Source organism: Rosa rugosa, chromosome 3 (genome assembly GCF_958449725.1).
Source record: "Rosa rugosa chromosome 3, drRosRugo1.1, whole genome shotgun sequence".
Classification (NCBI taxonomy): domain Eukaryota; kingdom Viridiplantae; phylum Streptophyta; class Magnoliopsida; order Rosales; family Rosaceae; genus Rosa; species Rosa rugosa.
In genome coordinates this window covers 5,990,384-6,014,893 of record NC_084822.1, presented here as the reverse complement: position 1 = coordinate 6,014,893, position 24,510 = coordinate 5,990,384, and the positions used below count along the sequence as shown (strand labels likewise).

Below are 24,510 nucleotides of genomic sequence, written 5' to 3'. Positions count from 1 at the left end.
TGCTCTCATGCATGTAATTTCCTGGCTACTTTATATATAGTATAAATGATTGCAACGGCAAGAGTGCGATACCTGTTGCCATATTCAGTATTATTACTTGGGCCCCGAATTGAATTTCTCCATGGTGTCCATTTTTGGTTAGTTGGTCCATAGAATCTGATTGATAGGAACAAAGGAAAATGCAGAAGGGAAAAGAAAGGAAATTCAAAATAAGTTCGTTCATATTTTCATTCATGTCTCAAAATGGGATTCCAGTACAGCATATAAACTACTTGGGATCAAGATCCTTACAGCTGGAAGCAAGCGACACCTGTCCATAGGACTTGATCTAAGATAATTAGCTATTCCTAGTTGGGCTAGAAGACATGGGCCTATGTAAAATGGTTTGGATATATAGTGAGTGCTATCACTCATCTTGATTAGCTTAAGATTAGGGTAAGTATGGTTTAGTGTAACACGGGTATTGTTTCGTATCCAATACAAGTATGGGCAGAAGATATATTCAAGAAGGAAATGTTACATGCTAGGAGCAAGTTCACCCGTTGGGTCACCAAGTCACCCGCTATTCACTACTTTTTAGTGTTAATTTCACGCTCTGGGTCACGAGCACAGTGTATTTCGTGCCCTGGGTCACCCTGAACAGTGTTCTAGGTCACCATGATGACCTGCACAGTGTATTTCGTGCCCTGGGTCACAGACACAGTGTATTTCGTGACCCAGATAATGAAAATATACACTAAAAAACAGTGAATAGTATGTGACCTGGTGACCCAACGGGTGAACTTGCTCTAGGCTCAAACCAAAATTGAGATGGGGCTTGAGATAGGGCTCATAAATTTTCCACATGGATGATGGATGTGATTCATATTCTAACTCTCTCTCTCTCGATCTCTTCATGGGAGATTGGGTCGACATACCTTATATAGTTATATAAGAGCTATTCAAAGACTTGAGATGATAATGGAAATACCACTCCTCTCATTAAGCTCATTCAACATCACAAATTCACACTTACCCAAATAAAATAAAATAAAAGAACGTTAGACCTGTTTGGACTTATCGAAACTATTCAGAGACTTGGGACAACAATGAAAATACCACTCCTCTCACTACCAAAATTGAGATGGGGCTTGAGATAGGGCTCATAAATTTGCCACATGGATGATGGATGTGATTCATATTCTATCTCTCTCTCTCTCTCTCTCTTCATGGGAGATTGGGTCGACGTACCTTATATAAGAGCTATTCAAAGACTTGAGATGATAATGGAAATACCACTTCCCTCACTAACCTCATTCAACATCACAAATTCACACTCACCCAAATGAAAATTATGAAATTAAAAAAAATTAAAAAAAAAAAAACGTTAGACCTGTTCAGACTTATCGAAGCTATTCAGAGACTTGGGGCAGCAATGGAAATACCACTCATCTCACTACCACCAGCAAGAAGAGACCAAGCTTACTTTTCCATAGATTAACAATCAATGGAGTGAGAGTTCTAATCTAATTATCATCATATTTGAAAGGTAACAAGTATTTGGGTAATTATAAAGATGCATTTAGCAAATTCACTGATCAAGGCTCTTCAAAGAAAAAGTTACATCAAACTATCACAGTACTATATTAATAGTCTGGCCCGTCAATTAAAAAAGAGTAACTAAAACACTATTTCTCAAATTTCATCATGTAGACTTTCAATGATACAACCTCCTAACCCAAGGTATTAGTAAAATCAATGGGTATATAATTCTGCCCTAAAAATGAATATATGTATGTCTGTGTGTAGACGTGTCACTAATCTAAGCAGGAGCCAAGGAGACGACAAACAAGGTTGAGAAACAACAGATCCCAACCCCCATGAGACTTTTCCCCTCCCATTCCAATCAAACAAGATTTAATGATTCGCTGGCTGCAGCCTGGAACTTGGAGCCGCCTAACCACGACAAAATCACCCCCCAACAAAACGACCTCGTTTCACCGCTCCCCACCTTCGATTTTTGTCACCACCACAAAACCCACCCACCCACCCCCACACCTTCTCCTCCGCGCGTCTCTCTCCTCCTCCAATCACTCCCCTCCCATCACCCCAACACTCTCCCTCCACCTCCCCCTCCGCGCGTGGAGAGAAACGAACAAACTCCAACATTCTTCGATTCCTGTCTGATTATTATTATTATTGTCATCCTCATCATCATACTGTTTCCTCTTTGTTTCAAAAAGCTGTTAAATTTCCGTTACCAAGTTTTGAAACTCTGAAATTCGTTGGAAACCCTTTAATCTGACGCAGGTGTTGAGTTGTTTGTTGTATTGGGGTTTTTGAGTTTTTGAGTTACCAATGGGGTTGTGGGAAGCTTTTCTCAATTGGCTAAGAAGGTAAAGTTGATTCAATTTTTTTTTTTTTTTCACTATTTGTTTTCATTGTTTTGGATGCTGGGAAATTGAAATTGTGTTTGAATTGTTTGCGGAAATTCGTACTCTTTTTAGATTTTTGTTGCTTGGTGCTTGGTTAATGAGAAAAATATATGGGGAATTTGAAACGAAACAGGGGAATGAAGAAAAGAGTTGAAATTTTGAGTCTGGAATTTTTGGTTTGTCGAGACGTTGAATTCAGAGATAGTTTGGAGATGGAATTGATCTGAGGACAATGTTCATGGTTGTTTATTTGTACTCAAACTTGTGTCAGAAGAATAGCTTTTGATCCTGGCTCTGTATTTGAGTGTTTCGAATTTGTGTGATGATGTTGGTGGAGCTTTGTAGATTAGGGAAGTTAGAGGCTTTAATCCTGATTACTTTGATTGTTTTGTGATCTTCGTAATTGATTTGCTCTGTTGGAGAATGGTGTTGTAAGTCGGTATGGTGTTGCTTGGATAGGCTTGAAACGTTTGGATACATAATGGTGCCGAATTGTGTCCAGTTTATGTTCCATAATGACTACTTGTTAACATGTCAAGACATTCTTTGAGCGACATCTTCGAATTTCATTTTGGTGACTCCTAGATTGGTTTGTGGAAGATACCTGGGAACTTGATAACTAAGAAGCCACTGAACCAGTATTGCGTTACTGATAATTGTTGTCAGTTGCACAATTTATGGAAGGATAGAGCGATGTCATAAGTAAAATATTGAATCTGTTCGTTAGACATCAATTTTTATCAGTGACAACCTATTACAGTTGTTTAAACTATGTTCTTACTAGTTCCTCTTTTTCCCACTTGTAGCCTCTTTTTCAAGCAAGAAATGGAACTATCTTTGATAGGCCTTCAAAATGCCGGAAAAACATCACTTGTGAATGTTATTGCAGTAAGTAGCTATGTTTTCTGGGATGAAATACATACTGTATGCTTGTTTCTCTGTATTTTGGTTTGATACTGATCTCGTCATGTGTTTCTTGATCTTATTCTATAGACTGGTGGATATAGTGAAGACATGATCCCTACGGTATGTCATCTTTTTCAAGAATGCATCTTAGCCTCTTAGGCCTTTACTTTTGTCGGAAAATGTGTTTTTTTTTCTTCAGAATTTGCTTCTTTAAATATCTCACTCAAGAAAGGCATATTCTTTGTCTACAGGTTGGATTCAATATGAGGAAAGTTACAAAAGGGAACGTCACTATAAAGCTGTGGGATCTTGGTGGTCAACCAAGGTTTCGAAGCATGTGGGAAAGATATTGTCGAGCAGTTTCTTCTATTGTGTATGTCTCTATCTTTTTTGTATGTATGTTTTTGTAGGCAACTGCATATATCATTCAAATGCTCTTTTCTTTCTTCAGCATGTCTTTGTAGTATTGCTGGTCAGATACTAGAGATGTTTGTATTTTCCATGTGTTTACTTTTCTTCTGTAAGATGTTTACCTTTTATAAGCAATTTTCTGCTGAGATTTAAGTTGATCTGACCTTGTAACTGAATTTATTTGAAAGCCTTGCTTTCTTTACGCTTTTTACCTTTTACTACTGACATAAACTTTTCCTGCATGACTCTTCATGCACCTGTGTTTTAATTGACATGTTAAGTCACCAGTATGTTGTGCTATATTTCTATCACCTACTTATTCTTCTGATTTTTCCATGTTGCAGTTATGTTGTGGATGCTGCTGATTATGACAACTTACCTGTTTCGAGAAGAGAACTTCATGATCTGTTGAGCAAGCCATCGCTTAGTGGCATTCCATTGCTTGTACTGGGTAACAAGATTGACAAAAAGGAAGCTTTGACCAAGGAAGATTTGACAGAACAAATGTAAGTGGAGAGTGTTTGTCCAAGCCTTGTTTACGAACTTCTTCTGTTTGATACATATTCCATTCATCCATTGTATCGGATGGAACATGGTCATAATTGTCATGTTGCATAAAACTGGCTGGCAACATTGATTTTTACATTCTTCGGCTTGGGAAATGACATGTACTGTTCATTTTCCAATGGCCATTAACTGCTGTGCACTTCATATATGGATTTTGTAATAAGGATCCTTTTCTGGCGTGCAGGGAGCTCAAGTCCATTACTGATAGGGAAGTTTGTTGCTTCATGATTTCTTGCAAGAACTCCACCAACATTGATACCGTCATTGATTGGCTTGTAAAGCATTCAAAAGCCAAAAATTGAGCTGTCCTGCTCGTATTCAACATATGACGATGTTCCAGTTCCGTAGAGTGTGGATTTTCAATCTGCTTTGGAGTGACTTTTGCTGTTTGCCTCCTCGGGTTTGTCAATATCTGACCATCGTCTTCTGTTATGTGCTTCGTGCAGACTAAGTATCTATTGCTTTGGTTGACCTATGGGTCTTTGCTGCACCCTTGTCTCAAAACGTAGTGTTGGATACTATGATTTGAGTGTCATGTACAGAATTTGACTCTATGAATTGTAATGTACAGACTTTGGATTTCATTATTTTGGTTAACAAATTTGAGTTTGTGTAGTGTAATGTGCAATGTCTGTGTTCTTGTCTGGTGAGGCAATGTGCATTTTTTTTTTCCTTTGGTGAAAGAGCATTGTGCAGTTTGGTTGGTGCTGCCCCTAACCTCCGTTATTCCTTTTTAACTCATACGTTGTTGATCAAGAATTGAAATTAACTAAATAAAACCTCACATGATCACGTCTGTATCTTTGACCCATTTAGCTAATTCCATGTGGATAGCCTTCTTAAATTTTGTGTGTTTAGTGTTTCTCAGTTTTTATTAAAATTATGCATTTGTTGGGAGTCACGTACTAACTGAAATAGAAAAGATAGAAAAACGAAAGAGAGGAGTATAGAGAGCAAAAAGTTGTTTTGTATTGATATGGTTGTGAATGATTCGATTGACATGTGAAATGGTGATGCGTCAAATTCTTTATAAAATGGAGAAGTTGAGGTGTATTTGTGGTACATCCTAGTGAGAAGTAGCTCTCTAATTACCCCACTCTTACCACTAACCCCACTAACCATACAACTAATGTTATCTCATAATTAAGTAGTGTAGTAATGTAGTAAATTGAAGAACACCAATGGCCTTCAAGAATTGATGTCTTGCACAATATATGTAGTCTACTTCTTATATCTCTGACAAATGTTAGTTTCTGGACAACCACTCCATTAAGTGTCCTACAATAGTATTGAAAATCTAATTATATAAGAAGAAGAAAAATCTTTAAACTTGCCGGGAAGTTCTACAGTACATCAGTTACATCAAGTAAATTTAGTTCTACATAGAAGTAGACTAATTCAACACATTAGTAGACTTGTGATACTACTAATATCCTGTAAGTATTGCCACTCAAAATCTGAAGTTGAGATAGCCTTTCTTGGACAAGCTTTTAATGATTATAATCAGGCTACAGTTTGTCGCCAACATCCTAAAACTCTGATCAAATGGGATCCTCCTCCTAGTGGCACTTTTAAAGTTAATTTTGATGGTGGTGTTACGTAGAACGGTGTTGTTGTTGCTGGTTTCATATTGAAAGATGTAATGTTATTGTTGATTGAAGAAGGATTCATTGATCGCACAAATGTCCTCTTGGTAGAGAGCATTGCTTTAAGAGATGTCCTTCTTCATAGCTAAAGATAAAAGCCTTGTGCATTGGATGGTGACTCGGAACTTGTTATCAATTGTGTTAATGGCAATTGTGGTCGTCCTTGAAGACTCAAAATGATTATTCATGACACGGGATTGTCGTTTTTTTTTGCTTCAATCAGAGTCGTTCATATCTTTCGTAAAGCAAATGTTTGGCTCCAATTTTGTTGCAGCTGGTCAACAGTCTCTTTTCTTGCGCGGGCGTGCCAACACCGTTCGGGTGCGGTCGTCGGGGGTGTCCCTTGACCTGACTTCTTTCAAGCAATTGTGGACGAGGAGAGCACCAACCTCGTAGTGGGATTCTTTGTGCCTCGTGGCGAGGACTTTTGCTGAGCTTCTTGAAAATCACAATCGATACTCGATGTTGTAGATCGAGCAGAGCGAGAACCACTGGGAAGTGAGGAGAACTTGCTAAAGCGTGACTTTAGCTTGGCTGGGTTGCTAGGGCGTTACCCTTGCTTGGCTGGTTCTGTAACCGTTGTGGTCGCGGCACTACTGTCGGCTCCCGAGGAGACTAGGACCGAAGTACGTTGACAGAGGGTTTGGTGGCACTGAAAGTCGGCTTCTGAGAAGACTAGGACTAGGAGTGTGATCACCGCTAAGAGAAAGAGAAGGAGAGGAGTTGCTCTTAGAGAGGTTTGCTCTAGAGAGAACTTAGATCATCTTAGAGATGTTGTTGTTGTATGTGAATGGGTGTGTTAGAATGAGAGGAGAAGGTGTTTATATAGGGAAGAAAAAGAAGAGTGAAATGATGAGTGGAAGAAAAATAATGAAAGTAGATCTAAGTTCACTTGTAAAATATGGAAAAGATAGAGAAAAGATGAAATGAAAGCAAAGCATGAAGGTGCAGCAACATGGAAGTGGTGATGATCTATTAAAGAGATTGTAGAAGAAAAATATATCCAAGGAAAAAGAGAAAAGCATCTAGCTTTCTTCATGTGGGTAGGAAACATGAACATGTGAATATTGAGCTGGTTTTAGGTCAGTTTCTGCCCCTTTATTCCTTCAATTATTTCTCTAACAAGACTTCATTATATGCCTTCGACTTCTTCATATGAAATGTTCCACTATGAGTGTAGATCATCCTGACAAATTTTCAGATTTTTATTCCATGTGGTTGGGCCGAAAATGCTGCTGGACCTCTTACAGGTCCAGTTTTCCAGTTTTGCTTCTGTAGAAAATTGGGCTGATTGTTTGAAGGCCTTCCACTCAAAAAAAGCTCTTGCACTCTTCATAAGAAATGATCCTTGGGCTGTCTAGAATGGATCTGGAAAGTTTCAGCACATTTCGATTTCATTTGGTTAGTCTGCCACCCCTCCTTCCTTGTCTAGCTCGGTTTTTCCTAGCCGAAGTAGGAAAATATGCTAAAGTTGACTTGTCATACTTCCATAGTAGACTTTATTTAGCCTCTAAATATATATTTCGAGCTTGTCGACAATATATAGCTTGAGCCACTGACATTGGCTCAATTTCTCCAACACATGCCTTGTCAGGCCAAAATGCTTATTTTGGGTCCAAACAGCAAACTTGGACCATTTTGGGTCAAGACAACTTGACTTGAGAGGGAAAAAAAAAAAAACACAAGCTTTTTTCTTTTTTTTTTTGAGAATGAGAAAAAAAAAAAAAAAAGAACTTGAATTGCCACGTATTTCGAAATATAAATTGATGATGTAATTGGTTCGTGGGAGATAAATCCAAGAGAGGAAGGTTCGAGAGGCCCAGTCCAAACCACGCGGCGCGAAAAATAAAGCACAACAAGTGAAGAAGAAGGTGATCAGTGCCCTTTCACTTTCCCTTTTGGCATCACCTACATGAAAGGAATCAAACCCCGCCATGGCAATCAAACTCTCTCCCTCTCCCTCTTCTATGTCGTACTGTGCAGTGTCTGGCCACCCAGAAAGTAATTCAAAGTCTCAACCAAATGTTTTAAGAGACTCCATGTATAGAGTCAAACTGCGCAATCACATCTTCATTTTTCACTCTATTTTCTGTTTATGTGCAGAGATGATGAAGAGAAGGATCAGATGGAAGCGCAGCAAAACTTTTCTCAGGTAAGAAAGCGTGATTATTTTCCAAAAAAAAAAAAAAAAAAAGCTTGATTCTGTATGAGACTGTGCTCTGTTGTTTGGTTAATTTTTGTGCTCAGTTCAAGTTCTTAGGAAGAAAACTGTGTTTTATTTTGTGGGTATCTGGCTAAAAAGGAAAGGGAAGAAGAAATAAGAAGTAGAATAAAAAGTAGCGAAAAAATGGGGGCATTCCGAGAATCGAACTCGGGACCTCTCGCACCCAAAGCGAGAATCATACCACTAGACCAAATGCCCTCATTATGATAATGTACATGTCAAATACGTCATTAGCGTAATAATTTATTTGTTTTGTTTTCGTGGTCCCTGATTGGCCCAGTTACTTTTCTTTTCCATCATTTTGGATTACTGGTGGTATGCATTTTCCACAAGATATGGTATCATGGTAAAACAGAAGGTGGAATTAACAGTCCCCACATCGAAAGACTGCGATATTGTTGAGCGATATCATTGGTATAGTACTACAATAGTTTTAGTTTGAGGACAGCACTATAAAATTCACGTAAAAGAATACACTAGGATCTTAAAATTAAGTTTAGTTCACAGTAATGAGTATGAATTCACATATGGAATCGTACTGCTAGCGGGGAGACTGTTGTCGGAAGCTAGTTATTTGGAGAACTAAATTGAAGTCTTGAGTTTGTTTGAGTTGACTTCCATGTAGGTAAATTGTTAGAAGTGGGAAAGGTACTGGAAGTACAATCATACCACTACAGAAACCAAATAGTCTATCAAGGGGGTTTGAAGAATGGGAAGAGTTATGTTATATGTTAATACTTACATGAAAGACATTTTCTTTTCACATGAATTGATCACACTACATAGATCTGAAGAATGAGCAGAGTTATGTTATATTATAATCTTACATGGAAGATATTTTCTTTTCACATGAATTGATCACACTACATAGGTCATGAGTGTTCATATTCTGTTCATTTTTTTGTTCATTCCATATGTTTAAACACTTCAGGAATTCTTGGATCATATATAATTTTTTGTTCTATAGTTGGGTGATTCAGTCTCATTCAAGTTTCGACTCATTAATGAAGTGTTATATGTCGGGTAAAGTCTAGGAAGACAAAAAAGATTGCCCTAGTGGGGCATTCCGAGAATCGAACTCGGGACCTCTCGCACCCAAAGCGAGAATCATACCACTAGACCAAATGCCCTGATTATATTACTAAACATGCCAAATAAGTAATTAATAATATAGCTTTGGTTCAATTATTCCTTTTCTTTTCCATCATACTTTTATACATGTTCCCGGGGATAGATATACTTGTTTTCCTGAAGTTATATCACTGTTAAGCTAGAAGTCTAGAAGAGGGAAGTACTGCTCGGTAATATGGAAACTTAATTGAACTTTAGAGTTCATTTGAGTTCATATAGCCTATCGATGGGATTTGAAGAATGAGAAGAGCTCAAGTTCTTATTGCTAACATATGTTACTATGTAATGTCATGCCGAAGTTTGCCATCTAGGAAGTTTTATCCTGTGATAAGTGGAGCCAATGCTAATTCGTGAGTACTACCATTTTGCTAATGATTTAGTTCTGCGTAATCTACAGTATTGTAAATCTCTTCTGGAATTTCTGCAGCTTGCTATGTTTGAATGGAACCCGATCCAAAGAAGGTTAAGGGGAAAATCTATGTGAGTGGATTTGTGAAAATATTAGACAAGACAAAAAATTAAACAAGTGGGGCATTCCGAGAATCGAACTCGGGACCTCTCGCACCCAAAGCGAGAATCATACCACTAGACCAAATGCCCGTACTATGGTATTCATAATGTGCAATAGCTATTACACTGACAGAGATTGATTTTCTTTTGTTATCTCATAGACCCACTTGTTTTTCTTTTGTATATATCATTGACCCAGCTGCAGTGCTGGTACTAATAAATTATTAACATCAGGGACTTTATACGTTTCCTGGCTGTAGCTAATTCATTTTGAACACTTTCTGTTCCTACAGGTATCTGCATCTCTACGCAGTTGGTTAATTCAGTCGGTTTTCCTCGGGTCTGTAGTTGGTTGGTTTGAACACTGCAGTTTGCAATGAATATTTTTGAAGGTAATGTGATTCTTCTGCTTGAAGTGTTATTGAATCTTGACTCTGCTCAGTGCTCAAGTTCTCGTTGAGCCTAAGACTCATAGACAAGGTATGTTATGTGGGTGGATTTCTGGCAGAAAAACAAAAGGAATGAGAAATGAAAAAAATAACAAATATCACCCAAAAAAAGGGGCATTCCGAGAATCGAACTCGGGACCTCTCGCACCCAAAGCGAGAATCATACCACTAGACCAAATGCCCTCACTATAACAATTAACACGTGCGAAATAATGTAATTAGTTTTCTTTCCCATCTGAGTGATCTGACCCTTCCTGCCTTTCTGCATTTATCTACATGTGCACATGGAAATTATCCTATACAGTTGGACAAAAAAGTAGAATTTGGATTGTGACAACAATCATTAACCTGGAAAATTCGAGATATAGTTATTCATAGGAGTGAAAGAAACCTTTTGGGACTCCAGCTAGCAACTTCGTGATGAAATTCTGCTAATGGAGAACTTTAGGGACAGACCCCATCACCTTTAAAAACGAAAAAAGCATCCTTTTGGTGATCTACCTATTACTCACTTGTGTTTACTAGTACAGTTTCTTACCACTTTAGTCCTTAACATCTGCTTTTATCCATGTTTTGGAGCCATGATCCTGTTCATGATAATTCCCAGCACAAAAAAAATTGTTTCAAACCAAAAATGTGCATTACTAATATCGCATCTCACAAGTCTCTCAAAACTATTTTGTGGTATTATTATGAACTTTTACAATGAAGAACAATCTACAAGTATTTCATCTATTTCCTTTTTCTTTTTTGGTTTACAAGGAAAATTTTACTTAGATCTACCTTCTACACGACCTCATAAGTTCAGATCCTTGTGTGTTGATCTGGTATTATGTCCAAAACTATTTTTTAAGGATTTTATTACTGATCTGTTCAATTTATGAGGATACTAATACTTGGAAAAAAGAAAAGGCAATCTTAGCAATGCAAAGATGAGTAAAAAAAAATTGAAGAATCTTAAGAATAGCAAAAACAATTTTTTTTAATAAAGGACCGGTTGGGAATATTCATGGAATGGATTTGCTTAAATTTCGGACAAAATGATTGCCAAATGGCCCTGTAGTACTCGTCTGTAAATATCCATGAATAAATTTGCTGCATTTGGTGTCTTCCGCAATTGTCTCTCACCCACTGCTTTAATCTCCTCTCCTGTAGTTTTCAATAAAGAGGTAGGGTAATGAAAAGGAAAGATCAAGTATCTGAGAAATTAATTCACTACTAGATTAAGGTTGCTGATTTCTAGCTTGATGTTCATAGCTTTTTGAAGGGTTGGTGGTTGTGAGGTTGGATTGGAAGCTGTCCATGGCCACCTTCGCAGGAACCTCCCAGAAGTGCACAGCCTGCGAAAAGACGGTGTATCTGGTTGACAAGTTAACAGCTGATTCCAGATCCTACCACAAAGCCTGCTTCCGATGCCACCACTGCAGAGGTACCCTAAAGGTATAACCTTCCTTATCTTGGTCTTGTTTCTTGGATCATAAGCTTATATGCTTATTCCATGTATACTTTCATTATTTGCAGTCTTTAAAGTTAGTTTGTATATAGTTTGATATGCATTGTGCATTTGTGCATGTACTTGTTCTTTAGATCTAACACGGTATTAGATCTAACACGGTCATATGATGAAAATTTAATTTAGGTTCAAATTTTTTTTATTCAATCCTCATTACTGATCTGAAAATAAAGCAAAATAAATAAATCAGGAATTCAAAGAAACTCGATTTTGATTCTTTATTTTGGTCTATCTACAGCTCAGCAACTTCTGCTCATTTGAGGGAGTCCTATACTGCAGGCCTCACTATGATCAACTCTTCAAGCGAACTGGTAGTCTGGATAAGAGTTTTGAAGGTGGGTGTGTGTGTTTGTGTGTGTGTGAGAGAGATATATATTTCTTTTCTTTTTTTTTTGAAGAACTGTAAATGTTTATCAATATCATGAGTTAGTTTTTTTTTTTTTTTTTTTTTCTTTAGAGGGTATCCTTAACTTTTCTTTGTCATCTTTCTTTCAGGCACACCGAAAATTTTGAAACCAGAAAAACCTACGATTGAGAATGAGGTAAGTATCTTAGTTTTTGATAAGGGAAGCAAAATTAATTGCCACATAGGCTTTCATTTTGGATTCATCATAAGATAAATCACTCGAATTTGTTAATTATAGGGACATTTATGGTTTCAAGATTGAAACAAATACGAATAATCCTCTGTGAAGAGAGTACAAAAAGACAAAAAGAAACAGTTTTACAATGACTAATAAGAATTACATTTGGATTTCATGCAGAATAGCAAGGCAGTATCAAACATGTTTGTTGGTACCAAAGATAAATGTGTGGGATGTGAAAAGACAGTGTATCCCATTGAGAAGGTAATAACCCGAATGTCATTAAGTAATATGTTTTGACATTGCTTTTGAGAACAAAACATCGATCCAATTTTATTAAATTATTTTCCATGTTTTTAAAGGTCTCGGTGAATGGGACTTCATACCACAGGAGGTGCTTCAAATGTACCCATGGAGGTTGCACCATAAGCCCATCTAACTATATTGCACATGAAGGAAAGCTCTACTGCAAACACCACCACATCCAACTCTTCAAGGAGAAAGGGAATTACAGCCAGCTTGAGAATGAACGTGAAAAGCAATCGGAGACTGGTAGTTAGTCATGAGCCACTCCTAATGTTTAAGGCGCTTTTCATTAATTTTAACTTGTAATCTTGTTTTTGGTCATGCATTTGATGTAATGTGAGGTTGATCTGCATCTGCTTAATGTGTGAAATGTTTTTCTGCGGCATTTTTGATTGGTCATCTCTACTTTTGAGTTTCTTCTACTTTGCCCTCTGTTGAGCCGCGGTTTTTGTTCATCCGCCGAGAAGGGTATCAACTTTTAAGAATAGAACTTGGGTATAAAATTTTGGGGTTTGGAGAAGAGAATTTGGAGGAGATAGAATTTCAATGGAAGTTTCTGTTCTTCCACCAAATTTTTGTACTCCAGCTCTGAATCCTATATTCAAGCCCTAGATACGAATTCTTGCCTCGAAACTGAATGTCTACTCAGAACTCCGATTTCATTATCAACACACCAGATTCTAACCAGGATTCATGCAAGCTCCATTTATGAAAGACCCGGGTGGAGTAAAAAGAAAACCAAGGGCAATTGGTTAACATGCAAAGGAATTACTATACCATGAAGCAAATATCATACAAACTTGAAAAAAGATTGCACTTGGTTCAGCTTTTGTTAGACAAACTCTGTACATAAATAATGAGTTAATACATCTAAAGTATGCCTGACTTCTATGGGTTATCCCTGGTCTCTGAGGAATATCAACTAGACAATAATCAGTGACAGATTACAATGAGAAGAAACCGCACATTCTGGTACTTGGCCCTCTACTGTGAGATTTTCATTTTTACCTCCATGTGCTGTAGATATCTGCTCTACTTCGTAAATAATCATGATTTCATTCCATTCTTGATAGCACTTTTCCTAAAATAAATTTGTGAGGAACCAGTTATGCTTTAGCATCAACACCATTTCGAACAATTAGCTAGCTAGAGCTTCCATTTCAGGACCCACTTTTGCTTGTGTTGTCCTTTAATATCTGCGATGCTAATGTCAGGAGTTCCACCATCTCAAACCCCACAGCATAAACTGAATCTATCTTCTCATGGATGGGCTCCCCATATACGATACCAGCCTCACTGCTAACATTATGACCGCTGAATTCCACATCTGCTTCTGCTGACCAACTAAGTGGTAGGGAACTTCCTAGTGCGGTCTTCACTAGTTTTGCCTCATTAATAATGTTGTCTAGAGTTTCTAACATGCTACTAAGCATCGAGTCTCCAGAAGTCACCATCTCCTTGGCCTGCACAGTAAATAAAAGGAATACTATTAAAACAGTGTAGCTTTTGGTAGACAAACCAAGTGTTTCATTGCTTGCAATTGACTATTCTACAATGAAAGTTCCCACTATAACACTAACTGCTATCAGACCTTTAAAAGCGATAGACGAAGCCTATGAACTGTAGTAGTCAGATGTTCGATACTTCCAATGGTTTCCCTAAGGGTCGCATTTTCAATCTTCATCCTGAGAAAACACAGATATATACTAAATGCAAATGGAAAAGAAGGTTTTATAAAGAACCACACGTGATGCATCATCGAACTCAAAAGATATTCACAAACCTCACAAACTCCATGCTATTTAGGTCAGATTCAGCTTCATTTCCCCTAAGGTCTAGATTTCCAACCCAATGGCTCAAGTACGTTTTCTTCAGCAAGCTCTTTAGTTTTCCACCTCTTTCATGTGTAACTACTCTCCTGTCCCCAACTTGAGCAGATGAATTGCCTCTTTTCGTCTCCTGACCCATTCTCCTGCATGTACATTATTGGTTGCAGTACTTTAAAAAAGTTGCTGATACTTCTCAAAGAACCAGGATAGTTCATGCAATCAGACTGGAAGAAAGGAAAAATTTGGGAGGGTATGGATCTTTGACAGATTGCTATCTTATCCAGATAAAGTGGGTATGCCAATTGGCAGGGTCTTGGTCGCCAACAAAGTATTTCCAGAATTATAAATTCTCTATTCATCTTTACCAAAATTTCAAGCAGTGGCATACAAAATGAAAATATCATTGACACGATTTTAAAAGTAAAGAAAATTTCAAGCAGTGGCATACAAAATGAAAATATCATTGACACGATTTTAAAAGTAAAGAAGAAATCTGACTCTTTGAGTTGATGATATTCCTGCTTTAATTGTGCCATCTCCATTAGAGCTTGGACCTTCTCATTGGTAACCTGGATCAAAGAGAAATAATTGCACAGTTCATCACTTAACCCAAATGACAATATCACTAATCTTTTTTTCTTTTGGTCTGAAATATTACTAATCTTTGAAGGTCACAAACAGGAAAAGTAAGCTTTGAGCAAGTACACCAACGAATTTATGCAAATGATGGAATAACAAACCATTCAATGCATCAACAGTCAGCAAGAAGGCTGTGGTCCACAAAGGCCACTTAAAATCTCTTAAAACATTAAGTGAATAGTGATACCTTCAACATATAGAGTCTCTAGCCGAAATCTGAGTGAGTGTCAAATTAAGAGCAAAGTGGCCTTACTAAAAATAGAGACACATGTATGATTTACGGATTTCCACATGTAAAGTTCACAGTATGTTAGTTTTGATCCTGTAGCAGTGTAATATATCTAAAGCATTTGTCCAAATGAAATTCAATGACTTATCACTTAGTGGCATATTGTTAAGCATAAACAGATTAGGTTTTTATTATATACACATGAAATGAACTTATCAATGGTCAGATACCAGAGAACAAATAACCCTGACAGACAAGTACTTTACAGAAACTACCTGCAATAGGTTTCTCTGAAGCTCATCTATTTTACTTTGAAGAGCTGCATTCACATTTCTGTCCAGTAAATGTCTTTCTTCCTGCTGTGATAAAAGCAATAACGTTGCAACCTGAAAATTTTCCATAGTTGAGGAAAAGAAAAGAGAACAGTTACTAAAAAACAGTAGGAGAGAAAGAACTTCTATTTTTTTTTTTTTTTTAAGAGATTAACCATACTGTGTGACATTAGAAAAAGTGCAACCAAAATATTCTTTGCAGAACACCTTGTCTTCCAGTGCCTGTGCAAGGGCTTTAGAGGAATCACCCTCCCCAACTGCCACCATGTCTGATAAGCTAGGGTCACCATCCTGCAACCAGATTAGAACAATTGGTACTAACATTTAATCTTGAACAGCAGATAGAGCAAGCCACACATTTCTTGAGCTCATTGCTCCCTTCAAACTTCTTTTCCCAACTATTATTAAAGCGAGAAAGACTATTGGGTCATCTGTCCATGTCAAATTTGGCCAACAGTCTACCCGTCATATCAAATTAGTACTATTAATATTTTTCTTGATTTATTGAGTCTTCTTGGGTTCATCAAAAACAGGATGACACTTGGCTAGTATCACCCTCAAAATTTTCCAAAAGAACTTAAGGAAACAATGTGTTTTTGAGTAGGTGTAAGGTGCTTAGGTTTCACAGTTCTCTTCTGAATATCAAGTCAACTTCTACCAGCAGCGTCCTATTTCAGAGGCATGGCTAACTGTCTATAGAATATGCAATTCAAAGGTGCCAAGACAGAAATATGTTATCACTGGATGTGCAAAATGTAAGTGAACCCTACCAACTTACATATACATACAGTCAGCTATGATGATAGAATCCCACATTTTTGAAGTTGCATAGATTCTGTGTGTGTCTGTGTGAGATAGAGAGAGAGAGCCAGCAGTAAAACTAACCTTAAATACCACTTGGGGATCAGCATCTGTAATTTCATGTACATCTTGACATTCAGATTCACCTTGCTTTACATCTCCCATAGGTGGCTCCAACTTTTGTAGTCTGCTTGCATCAATTTGCCTACACTTTTTCTCCACTGCATCAATTATTGATTTGATACAACTGCTTCCCTCATTAAGTAAACTTATGATGTGAACTTTATGCTGAGAATGGTGATGACGTAACTCTGCCATCTCCTTTTTTAACATTCCATCTGAACGGATCTGCATGTAAACCAATAGAATTAAAAGTGAGTAAAGGAAATTGAGATTGAACTTTTCTTTTCCAAAGAGTACTTACTTTCTTCTTTTCCAATTCCGAAACTCTCCTCTTTAAATGATTTTCAATTTCCAAACCCTACATGCCACAAGACCCAGAACACAGTCAACTAAAGAATGAGAAACAAAAAAAGTCCATTGTGTAATGCAAAGCTAATATGCAGAAGCAGGTTCCTTACCACTCGTAGCCTGTTTTGAAGATTACCAGCAGAGATCCTCACCCTCTCGAGCTCTTCTTCTAATGAACTCTGTCTGAGGATAAGTTACTCAAATTGCATATAGAACATAAAACATAAATCGAATGACTAGCATAACGACTCTAATCTATAATATTCAAATTTGAAGCATGTTCCCAATACAAAGTTCAAAAACTAAAACAAGTTGAGTAATGTCTTTTTGATTCACAAGGTGCACAGAGAGCAAAAGTATACTGGCCTACTGGGCCAATATATACTTCTCGTCCATGGACTATGATCAATCATGTTTTTATCGCTTATACACTTATACTCTTTCCTCTGTTTTCAGTGACAAAATGCCATAGAGGATCAACCTGGGAGATTGCATATAGCAACAAACATGGGGGATATACATGTTTCTAAGACTCGGGAATCATCAGGAATGCCAAATTATATGAGTAGGGGTCTATTACAAATTTATGAGCTCAAATAGTTCCAAAAAAAAAACTAATGGACCTGCCTAATATCAGGTGATATAATTTTTTGGCAACTAGCGCAACATCCGCAAATATAAGTCATCTAACAAGAAAACGAGTATCAACTAGAAACTTCAAATTTAATCTTATAGCTTCATTACAAATAAGCTGAAATATAGATGAACAGACCTGCCTACTCAAGTCTTTACATAGGGTAATCTAAATAATAATCCTAAACAACAAGACAAACTAATAACCCCAGAGGGAGAAGAAATAGAGATGTTAACAATTTGGAATTTCTTAGATGCTACTTTACATCTATATTCTCTACTGAGCTCAAACTCCGGTTAGAAAATATCAAGTCCATGTTATCTGCTAGTTCTACATCAGGTATCACTAATTTAGATTGATTTTGATAATAACCAAATCCACTTAATACTTCTTCATGAAAAAAGAAATATAATATTAGGAAGCTACAAGATTATGCAGACTTACAATATATTTAGAAGTAGAAGTGTATTGAAACTCTACAGGATTATGCAGACTTACAATATATTTAGATGTAGAAGTGTCATTGAAACTCCACCATTCTGCAGGATCATCCAAAAGGCATGCACATTTGGTGTCCCAACTTGTATTCCCAAATCCCTCCGAAGAATCCTGCCTGATCTCATAAAACTTATCGATGACCTGTTTTGAAGATAAATATTTCATTAACTATGAGAAAATAAAATGCAGGAAAAACATATACTTAGAAATAAACAACATTCAATTACTTCAACATAATTTCTAGGCTTCTAGCTATACCATAAAAACTTTTAATTTTCTGAAAAACTATACTATATGTTTATAAGTTTAAAATCTCTTGCTAACTCTTAGAACTGAATGTGTAAGAGTTATTATTTTATGTTTTGAGTAGCATCATATCAGAGGGAATTTCATTATGATGTAGGAACACAAATATAAATACAGCTTCCCTGAACATATTGTAATACAGGACTAGATCAGATACAGCATTCTACATCAAGAGGAGCTGCACGATATCTTAAGATATTATAATCTGCATATCAATACTAGAAAACTGTATACAACCAGAACAATACCATGCGTACCTCTCACCAGTAATAAATTAACATATGATCTGTGTCAGCCCCAATAAAAGTTTAGTTGAATGGTTAGGTATTCATAGTTTGTTCCACGTGCTCTGCAATTTAAACCCCCTCAACGTTGGTACCTAGCTATTTTCTAGAGTTTCCTTTTGAAGATTGTAGGGTTCAACGGGATGGCCCCAGATTTGAACCAGGGTACGCAAAACAAGGTATGGGTATTTTTGGTATCAGACAGAGAAATTTCTAAGGTTTTCTGTCCTCAACTCATAAAAAAATATTGTGGAGCAGGTTTCTGATCCTAAACTTAAGTGAAACAAGAGAAATAACACAAACATAAAAAGTCACAAACTCACAATATTGGTGGATGCTGTCATTGACCAGAAGATACATAATTTTGAAGGTAGATTGGAATGGGGTGTTAGTAAGCAGTCACAAGACAGATTTATTAATTTTCATTTTTACTTTGTTTTTTGTGAGCTACTCATCTGCCCTATGGGTTCTTTGTTTTACTACAAAAAAAGACATCACAGCACAGACACTGACAGTAGAAAGTCACCATCAGGAAAAACCTAAACATGGAAGCCATGACCCCAACTCAGGCATAATGGGGTAATTATGATAGTAGATGTCCAGAAGACCACAGGAGGGATGGATGACGAAGAAGATGGTCTAAGAACATGATCCATCAATGAATACAGAAACAGAAACAGACTACTCGCATCACATTGTCACTAATTTGTTAAGAAGGTTAAAAAAAAAAAAAAGGTTCTAGATATGAAAATGTCAAAAACACGTATACAAAGCACATACAGAAGAAAATGTCAAATTCTCAAAACTGATTGTTACTTGTTTAGGCTTGATGACATGAACATAATCATGCAATGCACACTGACTCAAATGATATTTGCATAAGAAGGAAAGAACAAGAGTGCAGTATCCAGAGAAGTATTTCAAAACAAAGAAAGTCACTATGGATCATACTATTCCAGTTATTCCCCTTGCTATTGCCAAAGAAATTATATAGCTTTACCATGGGTAGCATGACAGGAGAAAGAGAGAGAAAGCCAAGTCATCACCTTCTTAAAAGTTGCATTCTGCTCCTCTTGCATTGCTAAATCAGTTTGCAATTTATCATTAAGTTTCTTCTGTTCAAAACAATCTGCAGTATGCTCTTCTAACCTGTATCACACAAAAGATGCACACATTTATGACAGAAGAAATCAACTACTTGCATTGTAGTTTCATTATAACCAACTTCAACTTCTAGCTTGGCTTTAAAGGATGCTCAACAGAAAGAGAACGAAATTGATAAAGTTGCCAAATCAAAATTGACAAATATTAGACTTGAAAGAGAAGTGTAGCGGGAGAGAATAAAAACAAACCAAAAGTCAATGCCTAACATTTACAGACAAGAAAAGCACCACATGAATAGGATCAGGACCTAAGATAGTCAAAAGCATATGACAGTAAAAAAATTACCACACACATAGCACATAACTTCAGAAAGAAAAGCAGAAGCATAGCATCTATATGGGAGGTTTCAATTCATTTTCTTTCTAAAGCAAGCACTAGATGTGTTGAACAGCCATACATAAGATCCATAGTAAGACAAATCTAGTTTTGTTTTTCTAAAGTTCTTAGTCATGATTAATTCGCCATTCATGTTCTGTTTCTTGGTAGCGGATTGGTTTCCCAGGAAACAGCATTAGCATCATCTAATTCATGCATACTGAATAAAACTTTGAACACCGAAAACATACTAGGAAATTAGATACCTCTTCTCTATCTCACTCAATTTCTTTGACATGAGCTCCTCTTTCTCTCTAGCCGTCTCAGCCTGTAACAAGTCATATAGCATCTTTTAAACATGCAGTTTTCTTATATGACAAGCATAAAAGCACTTTCTAAGAAATATACATGCAGAAAATAAGTTTAAACTAAAAATAGTTGCTGTCATAACCTCCATTATGGACTGATCCCGTTCGGCAAAAGCTGCAGCTACACAGCCCTGGAAAAATTTAAGCTGCTTCTCAGCTTCCAAATTCTGAGTAAAGAAATTCCACATATCAGTCTTGCATAAGAAACTATGAAACTAATATGCATTCTTTCCATAAAAGACAACAAAGGAATAAGATGTTGATGCATCCCCACATTCTAATTCAGTTGCAAAAGCACTCGAATTAACACCATCTGATATCAAAACAAGACCCACATGATGTAAATATCTTTTATTCTAGCTTCCGAAACTATTAAGGCTTCGGTTTGGCTTATCAACTGATCATTTAGAAGACATGCATTAATACTGTTGTTAATCAATGCAGATGTTCCTATTATCATACTGATCATTGCACAAGTAGTTATAGTTACAAGATTCCTCAGAAGGATATAATGAGCCCCTCTTTTTTATCATCTGCTGTCAAGGCATGTGAACACTAGTCAAGCTAGATTCTCAAGAAGATGATGAAGAAAAATTTTTGCAAAGTTTTAATCAAATATGTGAGTGTGCACACGCAGTCATACTCAGCAGTGAGTAGAAAAATCTATACTGAGAAAATCTAACAGAAAAATGAAAATTATAAAAAGGACTACCTTACTGGTATTTGATTGTTATTGTGGGATATTAATCCAACAGTTGATGAACATCGATTTTCAAAGTCACAGTGAGTGGGAATTCATGACCACAAACACTCATATTCCATATTAGTCATTGGTTTTATTTGGTAGAAATCAATTTGGTGCTTGCTTTTGAAGCTATTTACACATGTTTTTCATCGGTAAGCTTCTAATGGAAGTTGAGATAAAAAAGAACTTCCCATGATATCCTGCCATAACCATTTAACGTTTCCTTGATAAGTCAAGAAAGATAAGTATGAAGTAATCACCGGTCAGTTGCTTGTAATTGTGTGAATTCCTTTCACATTTTGTCTTTCTAAACTAGATTACGTGGGGAAAACCATAATTTCATCAGTGATTATGCAGGTTATAGTGCAATTTTCTAGCTACAGAAGGGAGGTAGAGAGAGTGTGTGGTGGTGTGTCTGTGTGCGAGAGAGAGAGAGAGAGAGAGAGAGACCTTTGCAACCTCTGCATTATGCAAATCAGCCAACTGGCCCTGGAGGTAGGAAGAAAACATATTAGCTTGTATAAGCAGTTACATTAGCACTGAGAGGAGAATGTTTATTGATCTCACTTTGATTCTATAAGCCTCAGAGAGCTCCTCTTGAAGATTCACGTTCTCTCTTGAGCAAGTAGCTAGCTTCTTTTTCAGGTTCTCAATCTCCTGCTCCAAGCCAGCTGTCCTAATAGGGAAAAAAAAATTTAAAACATATTTATTGTTATCTTCATAATACCATTCCATGAGTGACCACTTTTCCATACCCACTTATCAAAAGTTGGAAAGAAGAAAACCATGTCGTCTGGGAAAAGAAAATTACACCTTTGAAAATGCATCTTAGTAGCCACAACAAGGTAGCCTGGCCCAGCTTGCTGCATACACAATTGTTCGATGTCTTTACGTAATTCATCACGCTCTGCAAAACATTAAAATTGACAAATTATATCTTCACTTTTCTTTCAACTTGACAGCAGATGAAAACTCAGGATCAGAAACTGAAGAAAATGGTATGCAGAAGAACTTACATGTTTGCAAAATGCGGAACAAGGATTAGTTTTTGATCATGTGATGCAATGCAGAATAAATAAAATCCCAATACAAGGAAAAACTATAAAATTAGGTTTGGATTATGTAACCACAGGACTGTTTGTTTATATCTTAGTGTATGAGGTGTACCCAATACAAGTCAACAACTATCCAGCAAGTATCAGAAATGAGAGTTTAGTGAAAATGTCAGGCCCTCTCAGGTGGTCTGAGGTTCGAAACCCTCAAGGTACCAACCTAGCTATTTGCCAGAGTTTTCTACCTCCTAATGATTGTAGAGTTCAGGAGAAGGCCCCATTGTTGAGCCGCAGATGAAAAAGGGAAAATTACCAAGAATCACACGTGATTCCTATCCTACTTGCATCTTTCTAGAGTGGGAAACTACAGTTATTAGTTGCAACTTGCAAGTAAAGGTCAAACCAATGATATTCTTCATCACCATGACAACAAGAGCGGTAAGAGATTCCTTTTCAGAGAGTTTATTCTTCATATTTCATCCATTAAGACACTAGTTGGGATACAATTTCTTCAAGTTTCACAAATGGAAGTATAGAATTAAAGAGACAACCAGCTCTCTTTGACATTGCATTTGCATCCTTGATAGACTATATGCTAGTTCGTCAGTTGAATTGGGGTTTCGTGCAGGCTGCCACCTAATAGCCACATTGGCTCCTTCCTGCATGGTTTTAAGACAACTAAGCTGTTTCCCAATTCTTACCCTGACCCTATGGATAAGTTTTCAGAAGCCTTCTGAAAGATGTCAAATGAGTTGCTAACACTTCTTTTATACTCCAACGGTCATCGGAAACAAAATCCTAAGCTAAACCCTATGTAATCACCTACAAACTACATGTCTCAAGTAACTAAAAAGGTTTCCCACCACTAGGACCAGCCACCAATCCGCCATCATGGCCAAGCTAAGCAGGTTTCGGCACACATTCTCGATCCTCATGATTCTTTTCGAGTCAAATAAATACAAAACCAAAAGCACTATTCTCTTCTTAAATCAATGGCATGACAGTAGCACATACCATGTTCCACCTGCTGAATGCGAGCCAGCAACGACTCCTTTTCGCTTAAATCTTCATCCATAGTCTGAAAAACAGAGACAAAATCACAAATTGGCCCCAAAGCTCAAAACTTTATCACAATTTAGCCAATAGCACACTTCTGTATCTTGATTCCAGAGTAAAACGACTACGTTTAACAAAAGTTGGGTTACTTTAAAAAGCACATATACCAATTTATTCACGAAAAAGATCAAAACTTTTGTCACCAAGCTCCATAATTTCGTCCATAAAAATCAAAACTTTGGTCATCAGAAATCAGTATATCAATTTTTAGGTTTTAGGGAATTGAAAGAAAAGAGAAAAGGTTTTGGGAGTCAGTGATTACCTGAGAATTGGGTTAAGAGCTTCGGACAGAAATCAGAATCAGCGTTCAAACAAGAAAAGAAGTTTCGTTTCGTTTTGCTTTGGTTTTGGTTTGCTTTGCTTTGCTGGGCTTGCTTGCCTTGCTGCAATAAATGTTTATATAGAATGATTGATATCAGGCCAAAACATATTGTTTGACACCTATTGGCCGTTGGCTGCGGAATCAATCTGAATGTTATTCAGTGCACCAACGCGCACTTGCAACGACATAAATGGATTGTTAGATTATATTAAAAGGGAAAATTCATGAATAGTACCTGAAGTATGGTCCACTATTAATTTCAGTACACCAAGTTCCAAAACATAAACTTTGGTACATGAGGTTTCAAAACTGACCCGGTATACATACACGACGTCAATGGCGCCGTTAGTTTGGTGCCAGCTGTAGTATTTTAAGGGGTAAAACGGTCTCTTCACATTTTTTACTCTGAGCACCCAGCTATCTCTCTTCTTTTGTTTTGGGCACCCAGCTCTCTCTCTCTCTCTCAATTGGAAATCTGAAGCAGGTTCAAGGATCTGATGCTACCATTGGCAGCGGACCACTATTCGGCTACAAAGGAGGAGTCTTGGCTCCATAAGCTTCCTTCACTCTAACTCCACCACCAAACTCCAACTGACGCTCTTTCCTTCCCCCTCTCCCCTCCTTCTCTAGCTTTCGGACTCTCCCGACCCGACCCGCCATGCCATGGTCGTGGCCTTCGCCTCCCCAAACAGGATCGAAGTCACGCCGCAATAGCAGCAGCACCCTGTCATCGAGCCCTCGCCG

General features: G+C 37.2%; 3 protein-coding genes and 4 non-coding genes across 10 annotated transcripts; 2 read left to right on the top strand and 5 right to left on the bottom strand.

Moving 5' to 3' along the window:
* Nucleotides 1-2,061: 2,061 nt before the first annotated feature.
* On the top strand, nt 2,062-4,919 carry LOC133740352 (ADP-ribosylation factor-like protein 8a). Its single transcript, XM_062168298.1, has 6 exons — nt 2,062-2,375; nt 3,221-3,302; nt 3,408-3,440; nt 3,572-3,693; nt 4,076-4,237; nt 4,483-4,919. Exons 1-6 carry the CDS (start codon nt 2,338-2,340, stop codon nt 4,598-4,600), a joined length of 555 nt encoding a protein of 184 aa, XP_062024282.1. The 5' UTR covers nt 2,062-2,337; the 3' UTR covers nt 4,601-4,919.
* Nucleotides 4,920-7,765: 2,846 nt separating this feature from the next.
* On the top strand, nt 7,766-13,060 carry LOC133739574 (LIM domain-containing protein WLIM1-like). 3 transcript variants are annotated; one of them, XM_062167357.1, is made up of 9 exons: nt 8,115-9,649; nt 9,727-9,907; nt 10,103-10,201; nt 11,414-11,427; nt 11,516-11,698; nt 12,010-12,106; nt 12,267-12,313; nt 12,536-12,619; nt 12,718-13,060. In XM_062167357.1, exons 3-9 carry the CDS (start codon nt 10,186-10,188, stop codon nt 12,913-12,915), a joined length of 639 nt encoding a protein of 212 aa, XP_062023341.1. In that variant the 5' UTR covers nt 8,115-9,649; nt 9,727-9,907; nt 10,103-10,185; the 3' UTR covers nt 12,916-13,060. The 3 variants fall into 3 exon arrangements, with proteins under 3 accessions (XP_062023339.1, XP_062023341.1, XP_062023340.1); XM_062167355.1 differs by lacking the exons at nt 8,115-9,649; nt 9,727-9,907; nt 10,103-10,201; nt 11,414-11,427 and adding exons at nt 7,766-7,945; nt 8,048-8,096; XM_062167356.1 differs by lacking the exons at nt 8,115-9,649; nt 9,727-9,907; nt 10,103-10,201 and having other exon boundaries at nt 10,248-11,427.
* Nucleotides 8,295-8,366, bottom strand: TRNAP-UGG (transfer RNA proline (anticodon UGG)). Its single transcript has one exon. It is a non-coding gene; the product is annotated as a tRNA-Pro (tRNA).
* Nucleotides 9,227-9,298, bottom strand: TRNAP-UGG (transfer RNA proline (anticodon UGG)). The gene has a single exon. It is a non-coding gene; the product is annotated as a tRNA-Pro (tRNA).
* On the bottom strand, nt 9,828-9,899 carry TRNAP-UGG (transfer RNA proline (anticodon UGG)). Its single transcript has one exon. It is a non-coding gene; the product is annotated as a tRNA-Pro (tRNA).
* On the bottom strand, nt 10,370-10,441 carry TRNAP-UGG (transfer RNA proline (anticodon UGG)). The gene has a single exon. It is a non-coding gene; the product is annotated as a tRNA-Pro (tRNA).
* Nucleotides 13,061-13,409: 349 nt separating the features above from the next.
* Nucleotides 13,410-23,932, bottom strand: LOC133739572 (uncharacterized). 2 transcript variants are annotated; one of them, XM_062167353.1, is made up of 18 exons: nt 23,707-23,932; nt 23,343-23,406; nt 22,090-22,183; nt 21,844-21,952; nt 21,727-21,765; nt 20,615-20,698; nt 20,430-20,491; nt 19,731-19,833; nt 18,095-18,235; nt 17,073-17,141; nt 16,916-16,972; nt 16,576-16,839; nt 15,898-15,981; nt 15,634-15,744; nt 14,989-15,059; nt 14,445-14,633; nt 14,253-14,346; nt 13,410-14,124 (listed from the first exon to the last, which is right to left on the bottom strand). In XM_062167353.1, the coding sequence occupies exons 2-18, from the start codon at nt 23,401-23,403 to the stop codon at nt 13,822-13,824; spliced, it is 1,935 nt and encodes a 644-aa protein (XP_062023337.1). In that variant the 5' UTR covers nt 23,404-23,406; nt 23,707-23,932; the 3' UTR covers nt 13,410-13,821. The 2 variants fall into 2 exon arrangements, with proteins under 2 accessions (XP_062023337.1, XP_062023338.1); XM_062167354.1 differs by lacking the exon at nt 23,707-23,932 and having other exon boundaries at nt 21,844-21,947; nt 23,343-23,384.
* Between the last annotated feature and the right edge of the window lie 578 nt (nt 23,933-24,510).